This window comes from Chiloscyllium plagiosum, unplaced genomic scaffold (assembly GCF_037043375.1).
Source record: "Chiloscyllium plagiosum isolate Xiang-an unplaced genomic scaffold, Cpla_swu_hap1 HiC_scaffold_21, whole genome shotgun sequence".
NCBI classification, from domain to species: Eukaryota; Metazoa; Chordata; class Chondrichthyes; order Orectolobiformes; family Hemiscylliidae; genus Chiloscyllium; species Chiloscyllium plagiosum.
Window position 1 is genome coordinate 2,259,979 of NW_028270159.1, and position 26,876 is coordinate 2,286,854.

The 26,876-nt window shown below is 45.4% G+C and overlaps 1 protein-coding gene across 9 annotated transcripts in view; it reads left to right on the plus strand.

Annotated features, from left to right (window-relative positions):
• The window catches only part of LOC122565021 (uncharacterized), a 106,336-nt gene that overhangs the window by 34,645 nt on the left and 44,815 nt on the right, over positions 1-26,876 (plus strand). For 4 of the 9 annotated variants that reach the window (XM_087998120.1, XM_087998123.1, XM_087998122.1 and 1 more), the window contains one exon: positions 17,929-20,175. The exons of 3 other annotated variants lie outside the window; for them this stretch is intronic. In XM_087998120.1, the coding sequence (XP_087854246.1) occupies positions 18,003-18,824 (822 nt within the window). In that variant the 5' untranslated portion in view covers positions 17,929-18,002 and the 3' untranslated portion in view covers positions 18,825-20,175. Of the gene's footprint in view, positions 1-15,115; positions 15,242-17,928; positions 20,176-20,549; positions 20,770-26,876 lie in introns of those variants that run through there. 2 more of the 9 variants (XR_015760669.1, XR_015760668.1) reach the window with 2 other exon arrangements.

The following is a 26,876-nucleotide window of genomic DNA, read 5'->3' on the forward strand; positions in this document are numbered from 1 at the left end:
GGATGGGGAGTGGTATTGGTCACGGGCAGGGCGGGATTGGTGGGGTGTCGTGCGCTGTGTACTGTTGCAGTTTCCTGAATGGAGAGCAAACTTTAAAACCTCCGAGTCCCAGAGGAAAGACTTTTAATCAATTAACAGAATAATCAATTATCCGAACAAAATAGTGCCTGCCCATCACGTTTGTATAATCAAGCTTCCCCTGTATACGATTGTCTTAGATGCATTGCTGATATTATAAACATTGAAATGTTTATACCAAGCTTAAAGTCTCTTTCTCCATCATTGAATATTTCTGTTAATGAACGTTCAACTTCCTGGAAAAATACCCGATAGGTCCTTCTATTCCCTCGTCATCCTCCTGCAAGAGCACTGCACCCACACTCACATCACTGGCATTGATAGCCACCTTGAAAGGCTTCATTTTAACCAGTGTGGCTAATACTGGGGCAGTGGTTAACATAGTTTTTAGGCTCTCAAATGACTTTTGACAGTCGCTGTCCACTGAACCTTCTTGCCCTTTTTTAACAATTCGGTGAGTGGAGCAGCCACACTGCTCAAGTTCAGCATAAACCGTTGGTAAAATCCATTCAATCCCAGGAACCCTAGTACTGTTTTTTTTTGTCAGCGGTGTGGGAAATTCCCCAGTTACTTTTGTTTTTGCATTTTGTGGGGCCATTTGTCCATGACCAATAACGTGGCCCAGGCAGGTGAGTTGGGCTTTGGCAAATTAACTTTTAGCTAGGTTTACCATCAAGGCTGCCTTCCGAAGTCAATCGAACAAGTCCGATAAATGCTGTAAATGTTCCTTCCATGAGTTACTAAAAATCACCAGGTCATCAATATATACCACACAGTCAGGTAATCCGGCAATGATCTTCTTAGTCAGTCTCTGAAATGTGGCTGGAGCGTTTTTCATATCAAATGGCATGTCTTTGAATTGACATAGTCCATTTGGTGTTACGAAATTGCCTTTGCTCTCTCTGACAGAGGTACTTGCCAGTAGCCTCAGCAAGTTCAACTTAGAAATGTAAGTTGCTTGTCCCACTTTTTCGACACAGTCCTCCAACTGTGGAATTGGATATGCATCTGTCTTTGTAATGGTGTTGATAGTCCACACATAACCAATGGGTACCATCTGGTTTTGGCACCATGACTATAGTTGAACTCCAGTCACTGTAACTCACTTCGATAATGCCATCTTGGAGCATGTGCGCTATCTCCTTCTGAACATAGAAGAATACAGCGCAGTACAGGCCCTTTGGCCCTCGATGTTGCGCCGATCCAAGCCCACCTAACCTACACTAGCCCACTATCCTCCATGTGCCTATCCAATGCCCGCTTAAATGCCCATAATGAGGGAGAGTCCACCACTGCTACTGGCAGGGCATTCCATGAACTCACGACTCGCTGAGTAAAGAACCTACCCCTAACATCTGTCCTATACCTACCCCCGCCTTAATTTAAAGCTATGCCCCCTTGTAATAGCTGACTCCATACGTGGAAAAAGATTCTCACTGTCGACCCTATCTAAACCCCTAATCATCTTGTACACCTCTATCAAGTCACCCCTAAACCTTCTTTTCTCCAATGAAAACAACCCCAAGTGCCTCAGCCTTTCCTCATACGATCTTCCTACCATACCAGGCAACATCCTGGTAAACCTCCTCTGCAACCGTGCCTCCACATCCTTCCTATAGTATGGCGACCAAAACTGCACACAATACTCCAGATGCGGCCGCACCAGAGTCTTATACAACTGCAACATGACCTCAGGACTCCGGAACTCAATTCCTCTACCAATAAAAGCCAGTACGCCATATGCCTTTTTCACCGCACTATTTACCTGGGTGGCAACTTTCAAAGATCTGTGTACAACATGTGCCAACTTTAGAGTTTTATGCCTATTTTGAACGTATTCACATGACACACTCTGTGAGATTTCTTCTGTCTGGAATCCTTATCATGTAGTTCACCTCATTCAATTTCTTCTCAATTTGATAAAGTCCACTAAACCTGGCTTTTAAAGACTCACCTGTTAGAACATAGAACATAGAACAATACAGCGCAGTACAGGCCCTTTGGCCCTCGATGTTGCGCCGATCCAAGCCCACCTAACCTATACTAACCCACTATCCTCCATATACCTATCCAATGCCCGCTTAAATGCCCATAAAGAGGGAGAGTCCACCACTGCTACTGGCAGGGCATTCCATGAACTTACGACTCGCTGAGTGAAGAACCTACCCCTAACTTCAGTCCTATATCTACCCCCCCTTAATTTAAAGCTATGCCCCCTTGTAATACCCGACTCCATACGCGGGAAAAGGTTCACACTGTCAACCCTATCTAACCCCCTAATCATCTTGTACACCTCAATCAAGTCACCCCTAAACCTTCTTTTCTCTAATGAAAACAGCCCCAAGTGTCTCAGTCTTTCCTCATACGATCTTCCTTCCATACCAGGCAACATCCTGGTAAACCTCCTCTGCACCCGTTCCAGTGCCTCCACATCCTTCCTATAGTATGGCGACCAAAACTGCACACAATATTCCAGATGCGGCCGCACCAGAGTCTTATACAACTGCATCATGACCTCAGGACTCCGGAACTCAATTCCTCTACCAATAAAAGCCAGTACGCCATATGCCTTCCTCACCGCACTATTTACCTGGGTGGCAACTTTCAGAGATCTGTGTACATGGACACCAAGATCCCTCTGCTCATCCACACTACCAAGTATCCGACCATTAGCCCAGTACCCCATCTTTTTGTTATTCTTCCCAAAGTGAATCACCTCACACTTAGCTACATTGAATTCCATTTGCCACCTTTCTGCCCAGCTCTGCAGCTTCTCTATATCCTGCTGTAACCTGCCACATCCTTCCTCACTGTCAACAACTCCTCCGACTTTCGTATCATCCGCAAACTTGCTCACCCAACCTTCTAACCCCTCTTCCAGGTCATTTATAAAAATGACAAACAGCAATGGTCCCAAAACAGATCCTTGCGGAACACCGCTAGTGACGGCACTCCATGAAGAAACTTTGCCATCAACTACTACCCTCTGTCTTCTTCCATCCAGCCAATTCCTAATCCAAACCTCCAACTCACCCTCAATGCCATATCTCCGTATTTTCTGCAGTAGCCTACCATGGGGAACCTTATCAAACGCCTTACTAAAATCCATATATACCACATCTACCGCTTTCCCCTCATCAACCTCCTTCGTCACCTTTTCAAAGAATTCAATAAGGTTTGTGAGGCACGACCTGCCCTTCACAAAACCATGCTGACTATCCTTGATCACATTATTCCTATCCAGATGTGCATAAATCCTATCCCTTACAATTCTCTCTAAGACTTTGCCCACAACAGAAGTGAGACTCACCGGCCTATAGTTACTAGGGTTATCCCTACTCCCCTTTTTGAACAAGGGAACCACATTTGCTATCCTCCAGTCTTCTGGCACTACTCCTGTCGACAAAGAGGACATAAAAATCAAGGCCAATGGCTCTGCAATCTCCTCCCTTGCTTCCCAGAGAATCCTAGGATAAATGCCATCAGGCCCAGGGGACTTATCTATTTTCACCTTTTCCAGGATTTCCAACACCTCTTCTCTACATACCTCAAAGCCATCCATTCTACTTATTTGTGACTCAGTATTCACATCGACGACAATGCCCTGTTCCTGAGTAAATACTGAAGAAAAGTATTCATTCAGTGTCTCCCCAATCTCTTCCGCCTCCACACGCGACTTCCCACTACTATCCTTGACTGGACCTATTCCTACCCTAGTCATTTTTTTATTCCTAACATACCTATAGAAAGCCTTAGGGTTTTCCCTAATCCTACCGACTAAGGACCTTTCATGTCCCCTCCTTGCTGCTCTTAGCGCTCTCTTCAGGTCCTTCCTGGCTACCCTATAACTCTCAATCGCCCCAATTGAACCTTCACATCTCATCTTGAGATAGGCCGCCCTCTTCCATTTAACAAGGGATTCCAATTCCTTATTAAACCACGGCTCCCTCGCACGACCCTTTCCTCCCTGCCTGACAGGTACTTAATTATCAAGGACACTCAATAGTTGCTCCTTGAACAAGCTCCACATATCATTTACACTCTTGCCTTGGAGTCTACTTTTCCAAGCCACACATCCTAAGTCATGCCTCACCGCATCATAATTTCCCTGACCCCAGCTATAACTCTTGCCCTGTAGTACACACTTATCCCTCTCCATCACGAGAGTAAAAATCACCGAATTATGGTCACTATCCCCAAAGTGCTCACCTACCTCTAATTCTAACAACTGGCCTGGTTCGTTACCCAGAACCAAATCCAGTATGGCCTCACCTCTTGTTGGCCTGTCTACATATTGTGTCAGGAAACTCTCCTGCACACATTGAACAAACACTGACCCATCTAACGAACTTGAGCTATAGCTTTCCCAATCAATATCAGGAAAGTTAAAGTCCCCCATAACAACCACCCTATTACTGTCACTCATCTCCTGAATCACCTTCCCTATCCTTTCTTCAATGATTCTAGGACTATTAGGAGGCCTGTAAAAGACTCCTAACAGGGTGACCTCACCTTTCCTATTCCTAACCTCAGCCCAAACTACCTCAGATGGCAAGTCCTCATCCATCGTCCTTTCCACCACTGTAATACTATCTTTGACAAGCAATGCCACACCTCCCCCTCTTTTACCCCCACCTCTGACCCTACTAAAACATTTAAATCCTGGAACCTGCAACAGCCAATCCTGTCCCTGTTCTAGCCATGTCTCCGTAATAGCCACAACATCGAAGTCCCAGGTACCAACCCACGCTGCAAGTTCACCTACCTTATTTCGTATACTTCTTGCATTGAAGTATACACACTTCAAGCCACTTTCCTGTTTACAGACACCCTCCTTGGAAATTGATGCCATGTTCCTAACCTCCCTACACTCCAGGCCCTGCACCCTGAAGTTACAATCTGGGTTCCCATGCCCCTGCAGAGTTAGTTTAAACCCCCCCCAAGGATACTGGTGCCCCTCAGGTTCAGGTGTAGACCATCCTGTTTATAGAGGTCCCACCGTCCCCAGAAAGAACCCCAGTTATCCAAAAACCGGAATCCCTCCCTCCTGCACCATCCCTGTAGCCACGCATTTAAGTGTTCTCTTTCCCTATTCCTCGAATCTCTATCACGTGGCACGGGTAACAAACCAGAGACAACAACTCTGTTCGTTCTAACTCTGAGCTTCCAACCTAGCTCCCTGAAAGCCTGTCTAACATCCTCGGCACTCCTCCTACCTATGTCGTTGGTGCCAATATGGACCACGACTTCGGGCTGCTCCCCCTCCCCCTCCAGGACCCGGAAAACACGATCAGAGACATCACGTACCCTTGCACCTGGGAGGCAACATACCAAATGTGAGTCTCTCTCGTTCCCACAAAACCGCCTATCTGTGCCCCTAACTATCGAGTCCCCAATTACTACTGCTCTGCTCTTCTTCACCCTTCCCTTCTGAGTAACGGGGACAGGCTCCGTGCCAGAGACCTGAGCCCCGTTACTTACCCCTGGTAAGTCATCCCCCCCACAAGTATCCAAAACGGTATACTTGTTCTTGAGGGGAACGGCCGCAGGGGGTCCCTGCACTGGCTGCTTCCTCCCAGTCCCCCTCACTGTCACCCATCTATCTGCCATCTTTGGAGTTACTACCTCCCTATAACTCTGATCTATGACCCCCTCTGCCTCCCGAATGATCCGAAGTTCATCCAACTCCAGCTCCAGTTCCCTAACACGGTCTTGGAGGAGCTGGAGATGGGTGCACTTCCTGCAAGTGTAATCGGCAGGGACGTCGATGGCATCCCTCACCTCATACATGTTGCAGGAGGAACATTGCACTGCCTTCACTGCCATCCCTCTAAAGTAACAGCAATACCTTGTCCCCCATTTCAAAATTTTGAATTTGCGATTTCTTATCCGCTTTCTGTTTCATTAAATGCTGTGATACTTTTAAACTCTCCAGCTCTATTTAGTTGTTCTCTAAAATTTGACACATAGTCCAGATGGGCAATTTCTGAATTCCAACTTATTAATTTCTGCATAACCAATTTTAATGGTCCTCTTACCTCATGCCCAAAAATTAATTCAAATGGACTAAATTTGGCCGATTCATTCGGTGCCTCTCGGATTGCAAAAAGTACAAACAAATCTCCCTTATCCCAATCATCTGGATAATCCTGACCATAAACCCTCAATATGGTCTTTAGTGTTTGATGCCATCTCTCTTGCACTCTCTGTAATTCCGGATGGTAAGTAGTAGATTTGAATTGCTTTATTCCCAAGTTATCCATAACCACCATGAATAGTTTGGATGTGAAGTTTAATCCTTGATCTGTCTGGATCGCTGTTGGCAGTCCATATCTTGTAAAAAATGTAAGTAGTTCTTCTACAACCCTTTTAACTGTGATGTTGCGTAATGGGATTGCCTCTGGAAATCTAGCCAACACATCCATTGTTATAAATATTTATTCCCACTTTTTGTTTGCGGTATGGGACCTATGCAATCAATCAAGACTCTTGTGGAAGGTTCCTCAAATGCTGGAATAGGTGTTAAAGGTGCAGGTTTTATTACTGCCGGTGGTTTTCCAATTAGCTGACATGTATGGCATGTCTGGCAAAATTCAACCACATCCTTGTGTAGTCCAGGCCAGTAAAAATATCTTTGTATTTTAACCTGTGTTTTCCTCACCCTTAAATGACCTCCAAGTGCTAGCTCATGCACCACTCACAGCACATCCTTTCTATAGAGGAGAAAGTGAGGTCTGCAGATGCTGGAGATCAAAGGTGAAAATGTGTTGCTGGAAAAGCGCAGCAGGTCAGGCAGCATCCAGGGAACAGGAGAATCGATGAAGAAGGGCTTATGCCCGAAACGTCGATTCTCCTGTTCCCTGGATGCTGCCTGACCTGCTGCGCTTTTCCAGCAACACATTTTCACGTCCTTTCTATACCCTACTGGCAAAACAATTTGATGAATCTTTGTCCATTTCTCATCTGCTCAAATATGTGATAGTCTCCATTTCCTCAAGATATTATTTGTTAAGTAATAACACAGGAATATTTTCACTTTCTTTTTCTGTAAATGCCTTTTGATATAACTGTTAAGTTCTCATCTTTCTGTAATTCAATCAGCTTAGCAGAGTTAAAGATACTTGCATGTTTACCTATTTGCTTTTTCTCTGTTCCACTTGGCTGATCAAAGAAAGTTTCAGATAACACTATGTCAGATTCCTTATCTGTGCTTTTTGATCTCTCCTGCTTCACCTTGTGCTTCTGATCTTGTGACCACACAATCAGGGAAAATTCCTGGATAAACATTCTCCGTGTCTTCACCTGCATCTCCACTGGCTTTTCAACTAGAGTAGGAAACATGCCTACCGGTGAATCGGCTATATCATTTGCAAGGACAAATTGTATTCCTAGAGTTGAGAGTTTATCCAGTACTCCTACCACAAATTCTCCACTCTTTTCTGGACTCTCTAGCCTCACTTTACATAGTTGAGCACTTTTTGTCTTACCATGAATTCCTGTTACAAGTACCTTTTATGGTAGTAGTCCCTCAGGAGTGCATATCTCCTCATCCTTCAGCATTACAGACTGAGAGGATCCTGTGACCCTTAACATTGTAACCTCTTTATCTACTGTTCCTGGCCTTTATAAATAAACGTTACCCTTGCATGTATATTTTTTAGGCAGATCTGGCACATCCTTCTTAACTCAACCTCTGGTCATCTTGTACACTCTGAGGCAGTTGTCTAACTTCCCTTATGCTTTTTGTTACTAGTCCAACAAAACTTTCAGGCTTGTCTGGTTTTCCTACATCTGGCTTTCTCCTAGCTCACCAACACTGGGATTTTATGTGGCCCACTTTATTACAATAAAAACACTGGAGCTTTTTAACTTCTTTGTCCCCCTCAAGGGTTTTTTTTTTTAACCTGTGCTAAGTTATCCTTATGATCTTCACTGAGATCTATCTTTCCTCTTTCACGTGAGGATTTCTCTTTGCCCTAATTTCTATCCCTCATGACTGAAATTGATTCTGGAAGCCCAAATAGAGTTTTATGGACCAGCTCATAATCATCAGCCCTTTCAGCTGCTAACCTTGCCATTTTAACTCCATGTTCTTCCACATGAGTTCGCACTACTTCAGGCAGTGAATTTCTGAATTCCTCCAAAATAATTGCCTCTCTAAGGGCATCATAGATTTGCTTGATTTTTAAAGCTCTTATCCATCTGTCAAAACTGCTGTTTGATCCTTTCAAACTCAATATAGGTTTGACCTGGGTCCTTCCTTAAATTCCTGAAACGTTGTCTGTAGGCTTCTGGTACAAGCTCATATGCACTTAAAATGAATTTTGTCATGTCCTCATATTCCCCAGATACCTCCTCTCATAGGGATGCGAATACCTCACTAACCCTACCTACAAGTTTCATTTGGATCAACAAAACCCACATTGCCACTGGCCACTGCATTTGTTTAGCCACCTTTTCAAACGAGATGAAAAAGGTTTCCATGTCCTTCTCATCAAATTTAGGCAATGCTTGAACATACTTAAACAGTTTCTCACTAAGCCTCTGACCACCAGGGGCTTGCTCATCCTTACTCACTTCCTCACTAAGCCTACCCTCAGCCTTTATCTCCAGCCTTTTAAGCTGACTTTCTTTTTTAAGTGTCAGTTTTTGAAGTTTAAGAGCTCTCTCTTTTTCTGTGTTCTGCTGCTCTCTCTTTTAATTGCAACTCAAACTGTTTCATTTCTGCTGTCCTTTCCATTTCTCTCGCCTCTAACTCCAGTTGCTTCATTTGCAATTGAATTCTTGCCATCTCTATAGATTCTGATGGTTTCTCCAGCAAGTCTAAATGCTGAGCTACTGCTGTAATTATCTCTCCTTGCAGATGCAGTCACTTCCAATTCCAGCTTCTTTGCTTATTCTTGCAACTTGGTATATTCACTCTTTGCAAATCTTCAAAAGTCACTGTATCCATATCCAGAAAACGTTTGGCAACTGAAAGAGCCATTCCTATCCCAAGCTTTGTCTGCACAACCAACCAACACCCGAAATAAAGACAATAGCGCCTACCACCCGCTGTTTAAAATCTCACAAAGTGCCCCCAATCTGTTATGGACTAGGCCAGACCTATCAAAACATTCATAAGCAGGCAGCCCAAGACCATAACTTTGCAATTTGTTTTGGTAAGTGTACAGTGAAAATTATCCGGAGTAAAATAGTTAGATTAGATTAGATTAGATTACTTACAGTATGGAAACAGGCCCTTCGGCCCAACAAGTCCACACCGACCCGCCGAAGCGAAACCCACCCATACCCCTACATTTACCCCTTGCCTAACACTACGGGCAATTTAGTATAGCCAATTCACCTGGCCCTGCACATCTTTGGACTGTGGGAGGAAACCGGAGCACCCGGAGGAAACCCACGCAGACACGGGGAGAACGTGCAAACTCCACACAGTTAGTCGCCTGAGGCGGGAATTGAACCCGGATCTCTGGCGCTGTGAGGCAGCAGTGCTAAACCACTGTGCCACCGTGCCGCTCATAGATTGACTACTAGATTTCAAAACCGACAAAAATTTATTCATAAAGTTACATAATGAAACACAAAGGACAGAATAAAGAACCCCTACAGATCTCAGTCTATCCAAACTAGATTTACTTTTGCTGTTCCGAATATACACAACAGTCCCAATAAGCAAACTCCCTTTAAAAACCAGTATAAGGTAAACACATGCTCACAGGTTGAAGTTGAAGGTCAGAGAGAGAGAGTAAGTGTTTGCACACAAGTCACTGAACTCACCAGTTCAAGACTGAACTAAACTGCTCAGCTAGAGAGCTGACCACTCCCCTTTCATTATACAGGTCACTTCGAAAACATGACCACTTTGGCCTGAAGTCTCATCTGTTCACATATAAACAAAAGGCCTCTCAAAATCCTTTTCATCTCTGTACCAAACCAGACTGATCAGAGCCCTGCCTGGTTTATTATCCCTCTGAAAAAAATCAAGAGCAGAGTATCCTTGAACCAAGGAACAGCTTTTAGAAACAAAGGGATGAGCTTTGTGACAACAGCAACCAATTCAGTCAAATTTACATATTTTCAATTTTCCAGTACACTCAGACTGCCATCTAGTCATATCATAGGTGCTTGTAGACTTTCAGTTCAGAACAGCATTCACTCTCGCTTAAAGGTACTTTACATGCCTTTAACTTCGTTACACTTACCCCTTAAGAAAAAATGATCCATCATAATGAAAAAGGCTTCATTTTTTTTTCCAGTTCTTAATCCCATTACAATGTAATACATAAGTCATTAATCTAAATTCAGATTAATCTCTGCCCACACATGTAACATTAGAATCTTTACTTTTTACTTTTAAATCCATGATAATGCAACATGTACAGTTTGTAAATTAAAAGTCTGTAACATAAACCTCCAAAATAGTCTCATATTTTTGTCTTTAAATCTTTCCAAGAATGTAAGAGGATTGTGGTCCATGTACATAGCTGTCTCCAACATATAGTTCACCACATAAACATTAACATGTTATAAAGCCAGGACCAAACTCCATTCTTTTTTGATGGTGGAGTATTTTCTCTGGTGGGTGCTGAGTTTCAGTAAAGCTCCAACTCTTATATTGCCAGCATCGATTGCAACTTTGAAGGGTTTCAAAAAAATCTGGTGTAACTAAAGTTGGGGAGGAGGTTAATATTGTTTTTAAGTTTTCAAATGCCTTCTGGCAATGTTCTGCCACTGATATTTTGTGTTCTTTAGTAAATCTGTTAGCAGTGCTAGTGGTGATGTTTGGAACAAACTTATGTAGACTCTGCATAATCCCAAAAGTTGAAACACCTCTTTCCTTGAGGTTGGTTGTAAAAATTCCTTGATGGTCTTCGTCTTCTCATTCCTTGGGGTCCGCCTTCCATGACTGATATTATGTCCCAGAAATGTCACCTATGCCTTCGTGAATTCTGTTTTCTTTAATTTTATTCCTAGTCTTGCTTTTTGAAATGGTTCAAAGAGCTCTGCTAATTGTAGTATGTGATCTTTGTATGACTTGCTAAAGATCACTGCATCATCCAGATGAACTGCGCAGTTTATTAACCCAGACATAACCCTGTTAATGAGTCTTTGGATTGTGGCAGTTGCATTCTTCATTCCAAAGGGCATCACTTTGAATTTATACAGCCTATTTGGGGTTACAAACGCAGAAACTTACTTTGCTTTCTCTGATAAAGGTATCTGCCAGTAATCACGCAGTAAGTCTAACTTTGTGATGTAACTGGCTAGTCCAACTTTCTGTATTCCAAACTTGGGTATAAGTTGGATTTTGTTATGATGTTGTTGCGATATTCCACACAAAATCGTTGAATCCTGTCAGGTTTGGGAATTAACACGATTGGTGGACTCCACTCACTCTGACTCGGTTTGATGTTATCTTCATTGAGCATCACGTCACTTCATGCTGGACCTGTGTGGCTTTAGGAATTAAGTTTGTAGACGTATTGTTTCATCAGAACAGCATTCCTTACCTCCACCTCATGCACAGTAGCATTTGTCATTCCCATCTTATTCCTGCATATGTCTTCATACGGCTGCAACAAATCTTTCAACTGGGTTCTTTGTTCCTGAGATAGTTCACCAACCTATCCCACTCCACAAGGACTTCCTCATTATTTAACGTATTTTCACACTCTACACAGCATCTGGGTTTGATCCCTCACTCTGCAGAGCAATAACTAATACCTGTTTCTCCAGTTCCCTGTCTCAAATATAGTAAGGTTTCAGCATGCTCATGTGACATACCTGAAACAGTTTTTTCCTATCTGGCATCTTTTCCAGATAATTTTTGACTAATTTTGTTTTCAATTTGATCGGGAACACTAAACCTTGCTTTGAAAGAATCTCCTACCACTGGTAACAAGACTAATACGTCATCCCAAGGGGAAAATGTTCGAAGTTCGGACTTTTTATCTGCTTCATTCTATACCGTGCCCTCTTCAGATGCTGTTCATCTGCCCGATTTAATCTCTCCTTCACCTCAGATACATAATCTAAGTGTGAAATTTCCAACTTTGGTCCTGTCAATTTTTCTTTACTTAATTTCAAAACCCCTCTAACTTCATGTCCAAATATTATCTCAAAGTGAGTAAACTGAGTTGATTCATTTGGGGCATCTCTCATGGCTAACAATACGAATGGGATACCTTTATTCCAATCATTCAGGTAATCCTGACCATACACTCTTAGCATGGTCTTCAGGGTCTGATGCCACCTTTCTAAAGCTCCCTGGGATTCGGGATGATATGCATTTGATTTAAAGTGCTGTGTGCCTAAGCTATCCATGAATTCCCAAAATAGCCAGCAGTAAAATTAGACCCTTGTCTGACTTAATCTCTCTGGGTAGCCCATACCACGTGAAGAAAGCTACTCACTCCTCTATCACTCTTTTTGCCTTAATACTCCATAATGGAATTGTTTCCACAAATCTGGTAGACACATCCATTATGGTTAGAAAGTACTGGTTCCCACTTTTAGTTTACGGAGGGGACCTACTCAATCAATCATAATCTGTCGAAAGGTTCTTCGAAAGGAATTAGCAACAAGGATGTTGGTTTTATTACTCACGAGTTTTGAGAAGATTTGTATGCCTCTGGCTTACCTACAATTTGGCACGAATGCCAATATATGGCAAAATTTAACCACATCCTTGTGCAGTCCAGGTCAAGAGAAATGCTTTTGTACCTTAGCCTGAGTCTTCCTTACACCTAGGTGACCTCCTACTGGTAGTTCATGTGCTACCCTTAACACTTCCTGTCTGCATACTACTGGCAATATAAACTGGTGCACTTCTGCCCATTTCTTCTCTGCACTAACCTGACATGGTCTACATTTTCATCTTAGGATTCTATCTTTAAGATAAGAACCCTCAGGAATAAGTTCTGATTCATTTTCTTAATATGCATCTATATATATCTTTTATTGTCTCATTTTTCTGATGCAAATCCATTAACCTTTCAGAACTAAAAACTTCTGCCTGACCCTCTTCATGTTCAGTTTTGCCTGCAGTATTACATCAAACAGGGTGTCCGCTAACTGACCCTCAACTCCTTTGTCTTTCTCTTTAGTTTTTGCTTCTTGGTGTGACTTATGGTAGTGGGATCTTGTTACTAAACAATCGGGAAATATCTTTTAACTCCTCAGTTCCCTGGTCTTCCTTTGGCTTCTCCACAACAAGGGGTGTCACTCTCACCTTGGATCCTGCTAAATCATTCCCAAGAACAAACTGGATTCCTGGAACTGGCACTCTGTCAATCACTCCCACTGTTACTTCCCCAGTCTTGATTTGACTCTCCCACCTGATCTTACATGGGAATGCTCAATTTCTGTCCATCTGTTCCACAAATTACCACTCTCTGTATACAGATTAGAAAGAGTGTAAATACGTTTATCTCCAACTATTAGCAACTGATTAGATCCTGTATCTCTCAAAAATTATACCTTCTTGCCCTTCTCTCCCTGTTTTTTCTGAGTAAACTTCACCCACATAGGCACATTCTTTATAGAGATCAGGCACTAATTCCATACCCAGCCCCTGCCGAGGCTGTGCACTCTCCTGCAGCTCCTTGGCTTTTCTTAGATTACATTTTACATTACATTAGAGTGTGGAAACAGGCCCTTCGACCCAACAAGTCCACACCGACCCGCCGAAGCGCAACCCACCCATACCCCTAACCTAACACTACGGGCAATTTAGCATGGCCAATTCAACTGACCTGCGCATCTTTGGACTGTGGGAGGAAACCGGAGCACCTGGAGGAAACCCACGCAGACACGGGGAGAACGTGCAAACTCTCACCTGAGGTGGGAATTGAACCTGGGTCTCTGGCGCTGTGAGGCAGCAGTGCTAACCACTGTGCCACCATGCTGCCCACATGTTTCATTTACTACCTTCACTAATCCACTGGCTTAGCGTCTTTTACAACATCATTTCCCATAGTGCCTTTCTTTAATGACCAGCACTGTGAATTTTCGTATCCCATTTTACCAGAGTGGAAGCACCCAAGGTCTTTCACCTCCTTTTCAGCTTCTTGGGCTTCTTTTTTTCACTACTGGTCAACTATTACCAGTGTGCTTTACTCTGTTTTGTAGTTCAGGATCTCCCCTTCTCATAATTTCTATCCCTCTCAGGATGAAATTCTTGTCTGAAGCTAAATTTTACCTTATGCACCAATTCATATTCATTTGTCTATACGCTTTTGGTACCAATTCATAAGCCTGTTTGACATCTGCATAATCTTTTGACCCCTCATCTGGCAACACTGCAAATTCCTCACTAGCTCTGTCTACCAGCTTAGTCTGAACTAGCATTATCCACAAGTTCTCTGACCACTATCTAGCCAGTTTTTCAAATGAAATAAAGACGGCTTTGACATTTTTCTCATCAAAATGTGGCAATGTTTTAACATTTTTGTATATATCATAGCCTTCTCCCTTCATCTTCATCCTGTTAACTTGACTTTCGTGACTAATTCGCAACTTCTGAAGTTCAAATTCTCACTTTGCTCAGCTAAGAACCTTCTCTCCCTTGCTTTTTCCTCTCCCTCTCTTTCTACTTTCATGACTCTTCTTTCTCTTTCTTTATGTTCTAACTCCATTTGCCTCAATCGCAATTTAGTAACTCTACTGCACTTGTCTTTTTCTCTCATACACCCTAAGTGCTCAACCAACTTCATTACAATTTCAGCTATCCTTTCATCGCTTGTTAAACCCAACTCTAGTCTATTTACTAATTCTAAAAATATGTCCTTCCTCTGTCTTTGTAAACTTTCTTGCCAAATTTGGGAAACATCTTCAAATTCAGAACCTCTGTTACAACATGACAGTGAACCCTTCTGTTAACTGTCTCTCATTCACTCTCTTAAAGGTACAATACCCACCTTCAACTTCATAACATCTTACTCACTGCATTTTTTTTGCTGTTTGAAAGGTTGATTTGCAATCATAGTATTAAAACAAAACCACACTGATCTAACAGTTAATCTTTTTGTAATAGGTAAAAACAATGACTGCAGAAGCTGGAAACCAGATTCTGGATTAGTGGTGCTGGAAGAGCACAGCAGTTCAGGCAGCATCCAAGGAGCTTCGAAATCGACGTTTCGGGCAAAAGCCCTTCATCAGGAATAAAGGCAGTGAGCCTGAAGCGTGGAGAGATAAGCTAGAGGAGGGTGGGGGTGGGGAGAAAGTAGCGTAGAGTACAATGGGTGAGTGGGGGAGGTGATGAAGGTGAGAGGTCAGGGAGGAGAGGGTGGAGTGGATAGGTGGAAAAGGAGATAGGCAGGTAGGACAAGTCCGAACAAGTCATGGGGACAGTGCTGAGCTGGAAGTTTAGAACTATGGTGAGGTGGGGGAAGGGGAAATGAGGAAACTGTTGAAGTCCACATTGATGCCTTGGGGTTGAAGTGTTCTGAGGCGGAAGATGAGGCATTCTTCCTCCAGGCATCTGGTGGTGAGGGAGCGGCGGTGAAGGAGGCCCAGGACCTCCATGTCCTCGGCAGAGTGGGAGGGGGAGTTGAAATGTTGGGCCACGGGGCGGTGTGGTTGATTGGTGCGGGTGTCCCGGAGATGTTCCCTAAAGCGCTCTGCTAGGAGGCACCCAGTCTCCCCAATGTAGAGGAGACCGCATCGGGAGCAATGGATACAATAAATGATATTAGTGGATGTGCAAGTAAAACTTTGATGGATGTGGAAGGCTCCTTTAGGGCCTTGGATAGAGGTGAGGGTGGAGGTGTGGGTGCAGGTTTTACAGTTCCTGCGGTGGCAGGGGAAAGTGCCAGGACGGGAGGCTGGGTTGTAGGGGGGCGTGGACCTGACCAGGTAGTCACAGAGGGAACGGTCTTTGCGGAAGGCGGAAAGGGGTGGGGAGGGAAATATATTCCTGGTGGTGGGGTCTGTTTGGAGGTGGCGGAAATGTCGGTGGATGATTTGGTTTATGCGAAGGTTGGTAGTGTGGAAGGTGAGCACCAGGGACGTTCTGTCTTTTTTACGGTTGGAGGGGTGGGGTCTGAGGGTGGAGGTGCGGGATGTGGACGAGATGCATTGGAGGGCATTTTTAACCATGTGGGAAGGGAAATTGCGGTCTCTAAAGAAGGAGGCCATCTGGTGTGTTCTGTGGTGGAATTGGTCCTCCTGGGAGCAGATACGGCGGAGGCGGAGGAATTGGGAATACGGGATGGCGTTTTTGCAAGAGGCAGGGTGGGAAGAGGTGTAATCCAGGTAGCTGTGGGAGTCGGTGGGTTTGTAAAAAATGTCAGTGTCAAGTCAGTCATCATTAATGGAGATGGAGAGGTCCAGGAAGGGGAGGGAGGTGTCAGAGATGGTCCAGGTAAATTTAAGGTCAGGGTGGAATGTGTTGGTAAAGTTGATGAATTGCTCAACCTCCTCGCGGGAGCACGAGGTTGCGCCAATGCAGTCTCATTGGCGCCACCTCGTGCTCCCGCGAGGAGGTTGAGCAATTCATCAACTTTACCAACACATTCCACCCTGACCTTAAATTTACCTGGCCCATCTCTGACACCTCCCTCCCCTTCCTGGACCTCTCCATCTCCATTAATGACGACCGACTTGACACTGACATTTTTTACAAACCCACCGACTCCCACAGCTACCTGGATTACACCTCCTCCCACCCTACCTCTTGCAAAAATGCCATCCCGTATTCCTAATTCGTCCGCCTCATCTGCTCCCAGGAGGATCAGTTCCGCCACAGAACACACCAGATGGCCTCCTTCTTTAGAGACCGCAATTTCCCTTCCCACGTGGTTAAAGATGCCCTCCAACGCATTTCGTCCACATCCCGCACCTCCACCCTCAGACCCCACATCTCCAACCGTAACAAGGACAGAACGTCCCTGGTGCTCACCTTCCACCCTACCAACCTTCGCATAAACTAAATCATCCGCCGACATTTCCGCCACCTCCAAACAGACCCCACCACCAGGAATATATTTCCCTCCCCACCCCTTTCCGCCTTCCGCAAAGACCGTTCCCTCCGTGACTACCTGGTCAGGTCCACGCCCCCCTACAACCCACCCTCCCGTCCTGGCACTTTCCCCTGCCACCGCAGGAACTGTAAAACCTGCGCCCACACCTCCTCCCTCACCTCTATCCAAGGCCCTAAAGGAGCCTTCCACATCCATCAAAGTTTTACTTACACATCCACTAAATATCATTTATTGTATCCATTGCTCCCGATGCGGTCTCCTCTACATTGGGGAGACTGGGCGCCTCCTAGCAGAGCGCTTTAGGGAACATCTCCGGGACACCCATACCAATCAACCACACCGCCCTGTGGCCCAACACTTCAACTCCCCCTCCCACTCTGCCGAGGACATGGAGGTCCTGGGCCTCCTTCACCACCGCTCCCTCACCACCAGATGCCTGGCAGAAGAACGCCTCATCTTCCGTCTCGGAACACTTCAACCCCAGGGCATCAATGTGGACTTCAACAGTTTCCTCATTTCCCCTTCCCTCACCTCGCCCTAGTTCCAAACTTCCAGCTCAGCACTGTCCCCATGACTTGTCCGGACTTGTCCTATTTGCCTATCTCCTTTTCCACCTATCCACTCCACCTTCTCCTCCCTGACCTATCACCTTCATCCACTCACCCATTGTACTCTATGCTACTTTCTCCCCACCCCCACCCTCCTCAAGCTTATCTCTCCACGCTTCAGGCTCACTGTCTTTATTCCTGATGAAGGGCGTTTGTCTGAAACGTCAACTTCCAAGCTCCTTGGATGCTGCCTGAACTGCTGTGCTCTTCCAGCACCACTAATCCAGAATCTTTTTGTAATTACCTAATTATCTCAGGATTTTGGACAGAGGAGGAAAAAGCACCATTCACACTAGGAACAAACAGTATCGTGTATGAAGGTTCATCTAACATGTCCAAACACAGTCAGACTAGGGAGAGACCATGGAAATGTGGGATTTGTGAGAAGAGATTTCTTTACGCATGCCAACTGGAAACTCACCAACGCAGTCACACTGGAGAGAAGCCATTCATCTGCTCTGCTTGTGGGAAGGGATTCACTCAGTCATCCAACCTGAAGGAACACCAACGAGTCCACACTGGAGAAAAGCCATTCACCTGCTCCATTTGTGGGAAAGGATTCATTCAGTCATCTGGCCTGCTTAAACACCAGAGAGTTCACACTGGGGAGAGACCATTCACCTGTTCTGATTGTGGGAAAGGATTTACTCAGTCATCCAGTCTGTTGAAACACCAGCGAGTTCACACTGGAGAGAGACCATTCACCTGTTCCCAGTGTGGGAAAGGATTCACTCAGTCATCCAGCCTGTTGATACACCAACGGGTTCACACTGGGGAGAGACCATTCACCTGCTCTGATTGTGGGAAAGGATTCAGTCACTCATCGACGCTGCTTAAACACCAGCGAGTACACACAGGAGAGAGACCATTGATCTGTTCTGTGTGTGGGAAAGGCTTCGTTGATTTGAACTCTCTGCTGAGACACCAGCGAGTTCACACTGGGATGAGACCATTCACCTGCTCGGAGTGTGGGAAAGGATTCACTTGCTCATCTAACCTATTGAGACACCAGCGAGTTCACAGGGGGGAGAAACTATTCACCTGCTCTGAGTGTGGGAAGGGATTCACTCGGCCATCCAGACTGATAGCACACCAGCAAATTCACAAAGAACCACAGTTGAAGGATTTTGCTCTGATTTATACCAAGGAATGAACCATGGTCTTTGAGCCACTGATGCTGATGTTATTGATCCCTGCTCAATTCAATTGTCAGTAAAATGTTAATAACAATTGTGTAACTGTAAGGTAGGTTTTGTAAATAATCACATCATCACTATACGTGGTTGGTCATGGCATTAATCAACTCCAGCCTCCCCACTACTCTTGATCCACTCCAATTTGCCTAACAGACCAACCAATCCATGTCAGATGTCGTATCGCTTGCCCATCACTCCTCCCTAGAACGTCTTGACACCAAGAACAGCTACGTAAGAATCCTACTCATTCCATATAGTTCAGTCTTCAACACTATTATCTCCTTGAGACTGATTATTAAACTTTGTGATCTCAGACTAAGCCCCACTCTCTGCAACTGGATCCTCAGTTTCCTAACCCACAGGCCACAATCAGTGAAGACTGAGGACAGTATTTCATCCTCACGATAACACTCAACACTGGAGCTCCCCAGGGGTGCATACTCACCCCCTACTGTACTCACTGTATATCCATGACTGCATCACCAAATACCAGACTAATGCCATTTACGAAATCGCTGATGACACCATTATAATCAGTCAAATCTCAGATGGCGACAAAATGGACTACAGATGGGTGGTGGAAGATCTGGAAAAATGGTGTACTGAGAGCAACCTAGCTCTCATTGCCGGCAAAACAAGGAACTCATTATTGACTTTCGGTGGGATGTTACTCATGCCCTGTTACACATTAACAGCACAAGAGGTGGAACAAGTGGAGAGTGTCAAGCTTCTGGGAGTGGTCATCAACAACGGGCTTTCTTGAACTCTTCATGTGGACGCACTGCTTACAAAGGCCCAACAGGCAGCTGACAGTGAATATCCTTGCCAACTTTTATAGGTATGCCATCGAGAGGATTCTGTCTGGATGTATCACCACCTGGTATGACAACTGTACCATTCAAGATCGGAGACTGTTACAGAGAGTGGTGAACTCGGCCCGGACAATCACAAAGGCCAACCTCCCATCTATAGCATCCGTCTACCAGGCCCGCTGTCAAGGAAATGCCGCCAGCATCTCAAAGATCCATCCCACCCTGGTAATGTTTTTCAACAACCTCTACCAGAAGCCTGAACATGCACCAGCTGGTTTCGAAACAGTTTCTACCCTATTGTTGTTAGAATACTGAATGGACTCTCAAATTCTTAACATTCGCCTGTACCTGTGTTTTTGTTTTTGCTACTGTTTACTTATTTACTTATCTATGCTACTTAACTCTGTGATCTGCCTGTATCGCTTGCAAGACAAAGCTTTTCGCTGTGCCTTGGTAAAATAAGTACCATGAAAATAAATTCAATTCAATACATCAACATATTCAGTGGGTAAAAGGTTGTCCACCTGAGTACTGTATGAAAAGAGATCTCCTGGTTTGTCACCAGTTAATTTATAAGTAACTTTAGTGGTTGTTTTTTGAAGCTACTGTTATCTAGATCCAAACCATGTTTCTGAGCTTCTTTCTAATGATCATTAGATAGTCATAGAATCTGTGGAGTGTGGAAACATGCCATTCTGCCCCTCAAATGCATATGACACTCCAAACAGCATTTCACCCAGACCCATACCCCGAATCTATCCCTGTAACCCTGCATTTCACTTGGCTATTTCACCTTATCTACACATCCCTGGACACTCTGGATAATTTAGCATTGCTAATCCACCTAACCTGCACATCTTTGCATTGTAGGAGGAATCTGGAGCCCCCGGAAAATCCATATGGACACAGGGAGAATGTGTAAACTCCACATAGTTACCCGAAGCTGGAATTCAACATCGATTTCTGGCACGGAGAGGCAATAACATTAATGACTGTGTCGTTGTGACATTTGTACTCATCACATGTCTAGCTACCTGTTTGTGAGAAAAATGATATTAATCAAATTTTTAAAACTAAGTCCTTATCTCTAGAGCAGACGCATTTATTTTGACGGGCTTTCCATCTCCTTTATCACCTCCATCCTCACCTTCAACCCCCTCCCCCATTTATTTCTCAGTCCCCTTCCCCTTCCCCCTCCCCAGTCTTGAAGAAGGGTTATGCCTGAAATGTCAACGCCCTGGCTCCTCAGATGCTGCCTGATCTCCTGTGCTTTTTCCAGTGTCACACTTCTTCAACTCTGACTCACCAACATCTGCAGTCCTCACTTTCTCCTAAGTTAGCTGTAACAGCAAGTATTGGATTCTGCTGATATTCACATCCAGGACTCAGTTTTTCACTCAATGGGAGACTGATTCCCTGTTCTTTAATGGTGTCACCACAATGTCATGTGTAAGTAGACCATTATGTCTACATGTTATTTTTAACTGAAATCCTGTTAAGGATCAATATCAAATTGAAGCTGATCAATAAGCTACCACAGTCCAGTCCTGCAGCTTGAAATTGACAGGCAAAATGATACTTTTAAGGTCTGAATGTTGGGAATCTCACCCTGATCGGTTTGATAGACTGCTATAAAGTTGTGTAAAGTGACGTGGAAGGCAGGAAGCTAGAATTTGTAAAAATGATGTTGGGGGTTGGGGGGATGCTAAGCGTGTGTGGTCCCTTTAAGAGATATAGTATTTTTATAAGCTTAGAGATTTATGCAAAAAAAAATCTGTTATCATCTATAGATTGTAGACAGTTCTGAAATTGAAACATCTATCAATTGGCTATCTGATTGGAAATTTTAGGCTTGTTTTAATGTTTTGACAACTAGCTGGAATCAGCCAATTATTTTAATCCAAGCACTTTGAAACTAAAAGACAATTGCATTTCAATCTGGTGATTTTTGACTCCACAAATGGGCGGCACGGTGGCACAGTGGTTAGCACTGCTGCCTCACAGCGCCAGAGACCTGGGTTCAATTCCCGCCTCAGGCGACTGACTGTGTGGAGTTTGCACGTTCTCCCCGTGTCTGCGTGGGTTTCCTCCGGGTGCTCCGGTTTCCTCCCACAGTCCAAGGATGTGCAGGTCAGGTGAATTGGCCATGCTAAATTGCCCGTAGTGTTAGGTAAGGGGTAAATGTAGGGATATGGGTGGTTACGCTTCGGCGGGTTGGTGTGGACTTGTTGGGCCGAAGGGCCTGTTTCCACACTGTAATGTAATGTAATGTCCTCAGCTTAGACTCTGCAAGATGGCGGCGATTCTGTAGAACTGTGGACAGTTCTGCCTAACAGCCAAGGCACACTGGTGTTTTTTGCCATCCCTGGCCAACTCGTGATGGAATTATTAATTTAAAACCTAACAGAACACATATTTGTTAATATTTGGGAGTGGGAAGGATGCCAAAGGGAAAAGGAGCAAGCAAACAGCAGCAGGCAGGACACTGCCCTGCAGCACCTACCCCACCAGAGACTGCAGCAGCAGCAGCCTCTCCTGAATCCCTGGGGACCTGACAGACTCACAGGAATTGGCTGCGGCGATGGAGAGACTTAGCTTGAAAGTTGAGGCTGTGATTGAGGGGATCCATGGGGAGATTCGTGCCCAGGTCCAACCTAATGAATCCATGCTGCTATCGCAGGCCTCAGAAGCTGCGATAGAATTCTAATCCAGTCGGATCCAGGTGCTACTTCGAGAGGTGCAGGCCTTGCGAGACCATATCGATGATCTCGAAAATTGAGGTTGGAGGACAAATCTCCAAATTGTCGGGCTCCCTGAAGGTGAGGAAGGTGAGCAGCCAAGGTAAAAACAATGACTGCACATGCTGGAAACCAGATTCTGGATCAGTGGTGCTGGAAGAGCACAGCAATTCAGGCAGCATCCGAGGACAGGCAAAATCGACGTTTCGGGCAAAAGCCCTTCATCAGGAATAAAGGCAGAGAGCCTGAAGCGTGGAGAGATAAGCTAGAGGAGGGTGGGGGTGGGGAGAGAGTGGCATAGAGTACAATAGGTCAGTGGGGAAGGAGATGAAGGTGATAGGTCAGGGAGGAGAGGGTGGAGTGGATAGGTGGAAAAGGAGCTGGGCAGGTCGGACAAGTCCGGACAGGTCAGGGGATCGAGTTGCGGGAGGTTAGAAGCTAGGATGAAGTGGGGGAAGGGGAAATGAGGAAACTGTTGAAATCCACATTGATGCCCTGGGGTTGAAGTGTTCCGAGGCGGAAGATGAGGCGTTCTTCCTCCAGGCGTCTGGTGGTGAGGGAGCGGCGGTGGAGGAGGCCCAGCACCTCCATATCCTCGGCAGAGTGGGAGGGGGAGTTGAAATGTTGAGCCACTGGGCGATTTGGTTGATTGGTGCAGGTGTCTCGGAGATGTTCCCTAAAGCGCTCTGCTAGGAGGCGCCCAGTCTCCCCAATGTAGAGGAGACCGCATCGGGAGCAACGGATACAATAGATGATATTAGTGGATGTGCAGGTAAAACTTTGATGGATGTGGAAAGCTCCTTTGGGGCCTTGGATAGAGGTGAGGGAGGAGGTGTGGACGCAGGTTTTACAGTTCCTGCGGTGGCAGGGGAAAGTGCCAGGATGCCAGGGGAAAGTGCAGGGGAAGAGGTGTAATCCAGGTAGCTGTGGGAGTCGGTGGGTTTGTAGAAGATGTCAGTGTCAAGTCGGTCGTCACTGATGGAGATGGAGAGGTCCAGGAAGGGGAGGGAGGTGTCAGAGATGGTCCAGGTAAATTTAAGGTCAGGGTGGAATGTGTTGGTTGTCTCTTTGTTGGCTATGTAGAGCAGTTGATCTTCCGTAATTACCCCGGCACCACTCCCCACCTCTTCCTCCGCTACATTGATGACTGCATTGGCGCCACCTCGTGCTCCCGCGAGGAGGTTGAGCAATTCATCAACTTCACCAACACATTCCACCCTGACCTTAAATTTACCTGGACCATCTCTGACACCTCCCTCCCCTTCCTGGACCTCTCCATCTCCATCAGTGACGACCGACTTGACACTGACATCTTCTACAAACCCACCGACTCCCACAGCTACCTGGATTACACCTCTTCCCACCCTACCTCTTGCAAAAATGCCATCCCGTATTCCCAATTCCTCCGCCTCCGCCGTATCTGCTCCCAGGAGGAGCGGTTCCACCATATAACACACCAGATGGCCTCCTTCTTTAGAGACCGCAATTTCCCTTCCCACGTGGTTAAAGATGCCCTCCAACGCATCTCATCCACATCCCGCACCTCCGCCCTCAGACCCAACCCCTCCAACCGCAACAAGGACAGAACGCCCCTGGTGCTCACCTTCCACCCTACCAACCTTCGCATAAACCAAATCATCCGCCGACATTTCCGCCACCTCCAAACAGACCCCACCACCAGGGATATATTTCCCTCCCCACCCCTCTCCGCCTTCCGCAAAGACCGTTCCCTCCGTGACTACCTGGTCAGGTCCACGCCCCCCTATGACCCACCCTCCCATCCTGGCACTTTCCCCTGCCACCGCAGGAACTGTAAAACCTGCGCCCACACCTCCTCCCTCACCTCTATCCAAGGCCCCAAAGGAGCTTTCCACATCCATCAAAGTTTTACCTGCACATCCACTAATATCATCTATTGTATCCGTTGCTCCCGATGCGGTCTCCTCTACATTGGGGAGACTGGGCGCCTCCTAGCAGAGCGCTTTAGGGAACATCTCCGAGACACCCGCACCAATCAACCAAATCGCCCAGTGGCTCAACATTTCAACTCCCCCTCCCACTCTGCCGAGGATATGGAGGTGCTGGGCCTCCTCCACCGCCGCTCCCTCACCACCAGACGCCTGGAGGAAGAACGCCTCATCTTCCACCTCGGAACACTTCAACCCCAGGGCATCAATGTGGATTTCAACAGTTTCCTCATTTCCCCTTCCCCCACTTCATCCTAGCTTCTAACCTCCCGCAACTCGATCCCCTGACCTGTCCGGACTTGTCCGACCTGCCCAGCTCCTTTTCCACCTATCCACTCCACCCTCTCCTCCCTGACCTATCACCTTCATCTCCTTCCCCACTGACCTATTGTACTCTATGCCACTCTCTCCCCACCCCCACCCTCCTCTAGCTTATCTCTCCACGCTTCAGGCTCTCTGCCTTTATTCCTGATGAAGGGCTTTTGCCCGAAACGTCGATTTTGCCTGTCCTTGGATGCTGCCTGAATTGCTGTGCTCTTCCAGCACCACTGATCCAGAAGGTGAGCAGCCAGTCAGTTTCTTTGAAAACTGGCTGCCGATGGTTTTGGGCCTTCATCGAGTCCAGCAGGCTGCACTTCCACTATATAAGGACAAGCAAAAAGTCATAGAAGTTTCCAGATCCCTGGGAAAAGATCCGCAGGCACTGCTGCACAAGGGGTCAAAAATCATGTTTTTCCAGGATTTGCAGCTGTAATTCGAAAGAGGAAGTCCTTTGATGAAGTTAAAAAGAGGCCAAGGAACCTGGGCATCCAGTACCCCATGAGATACCCCACAGTGCTCCGTTTCAGCCACGTGGACTCAGTTCATACATTTGACTCAGCGGATAAAGCTAAAAACTTTGTAGACACTTTAAAATAGATGGACTGGCCTGGTTAATGTTTGTTCTCTTTTCCTTCTTTTCCCATGTTTTCGCTTCCTTGTGTTATTCATTTCTTTCTCCCTAATAATTTCTTTTTTGGAAAGGGGGAAAAAACTTCAAATAAGTTGTTCCTATTTTCTTTAATAACTGGGTTTTCTGATGGGAAATTTTGTGGATGTTCTTTGTTGTCTCCCTTTTTTTGTTTGTTCTGTTTCTCTTTTAGTCACAAGTTGGGGTGACATGAAGCCAGGGATGAGTGGAGCGTTCATCCTGACTTTGTCTTTTTTCTGTTGATTTAAGGATCATCTCCTTGTTTTTTTTCTGGCCTAAGGCTGGGGCACAGTCCGGGTTTGAAAAAGCTGTGAAGGAGGGGATGTGTATGGTGAGTGCCCCCTATGGGCAGGGGAAAGGGTCTTCCATTCAAGGTTTTATAGTTGGTTTTCTTTGTAGTTTTTTTGGTAGTAATAGTTGTTTATAAAGTTTTTCGACTCTATGAGTCTTTATTTACTTGTGCTCGGTGCTTTGTAAGCAGGGTTCTCCCTCCCAGGGGTTCAAGGGTCTCTGAAAGGGGATATAGCTAAGTGTCTTATTAAATGGTGCACCTGGAACATTAAGGGAAGTCATTTGCTTGTTAAAAGGAAAAAAAAGTGCTTTCTAACCTTAAGAGATTTGATTTTGTTTTGTTGCAGGCAACCCATCTTGATGATGGGGAACACCTGAAATTACAACAGGGGGGTTATGACCGTGTGTTCTTTTCATCCTTTACTACTAAAAGTAGGGGAGTGGCAGTACTTATCTAGAAAAATCTTTTGTTCACATTATTAGAGCAGGTGAAAGATGAGCAGGGATGGTTTGTCATACTTAAAGCCCTGATACATGGGGAGGAATATGGCATTTTAGATGTCTACTGTCCTCCAATGCATCCCCTCAAATTTTTGATTAGTGCTTTCTCTAAGCTGAGTGCCTTTGGAACACAGCACATTATTATAGCGGGGGGGATTTTAATTGTCTTTTGGATCTGACAGTGGACAAGAGTCCCCCAACTATTTCTTTGCAGGCGAATCAGGTGGTTGACTTATGCGAGGAGTTGGGGGATATTTGGAGATGTTTTCACCCTACCGGCAGGGACTTCACCTTTTTTTCACTCATATAAATGTCACACGATGATTGATCTCTTTCTGGCTCCCTCGGCCCTTCTGGATTTGATTATGGGTTGTAAAATTGGGAATATAGCTATCTCTGATCATGTGGTGGTATATTTGGAGGTTAAGGCCAAGAGTGAAGGGCTAGGTTTATGGCACTGGTGTTTGGACCCTTTTCTCCTTAAGGATTCCAAATTTGTGGAATACGTTTTGAAGGAGTTTCAGGAATTCTTGACTATCAGGCATGCCTAGTAGTCCTATGGGAGACCGCTAAGGCCTTTGCTAGGGGATTAGCTATTTCCTATTCGGCTAGCTGGAAATGACAGAAGGAGAAACAGCAGAGTCTACTTGAGATGTGGTTGAAAGCCGCCGCGCAGCACATTTTGCGCGGCTTTCGGTGACTAAGCCACAGTGGATCACGGCCCTCCGGG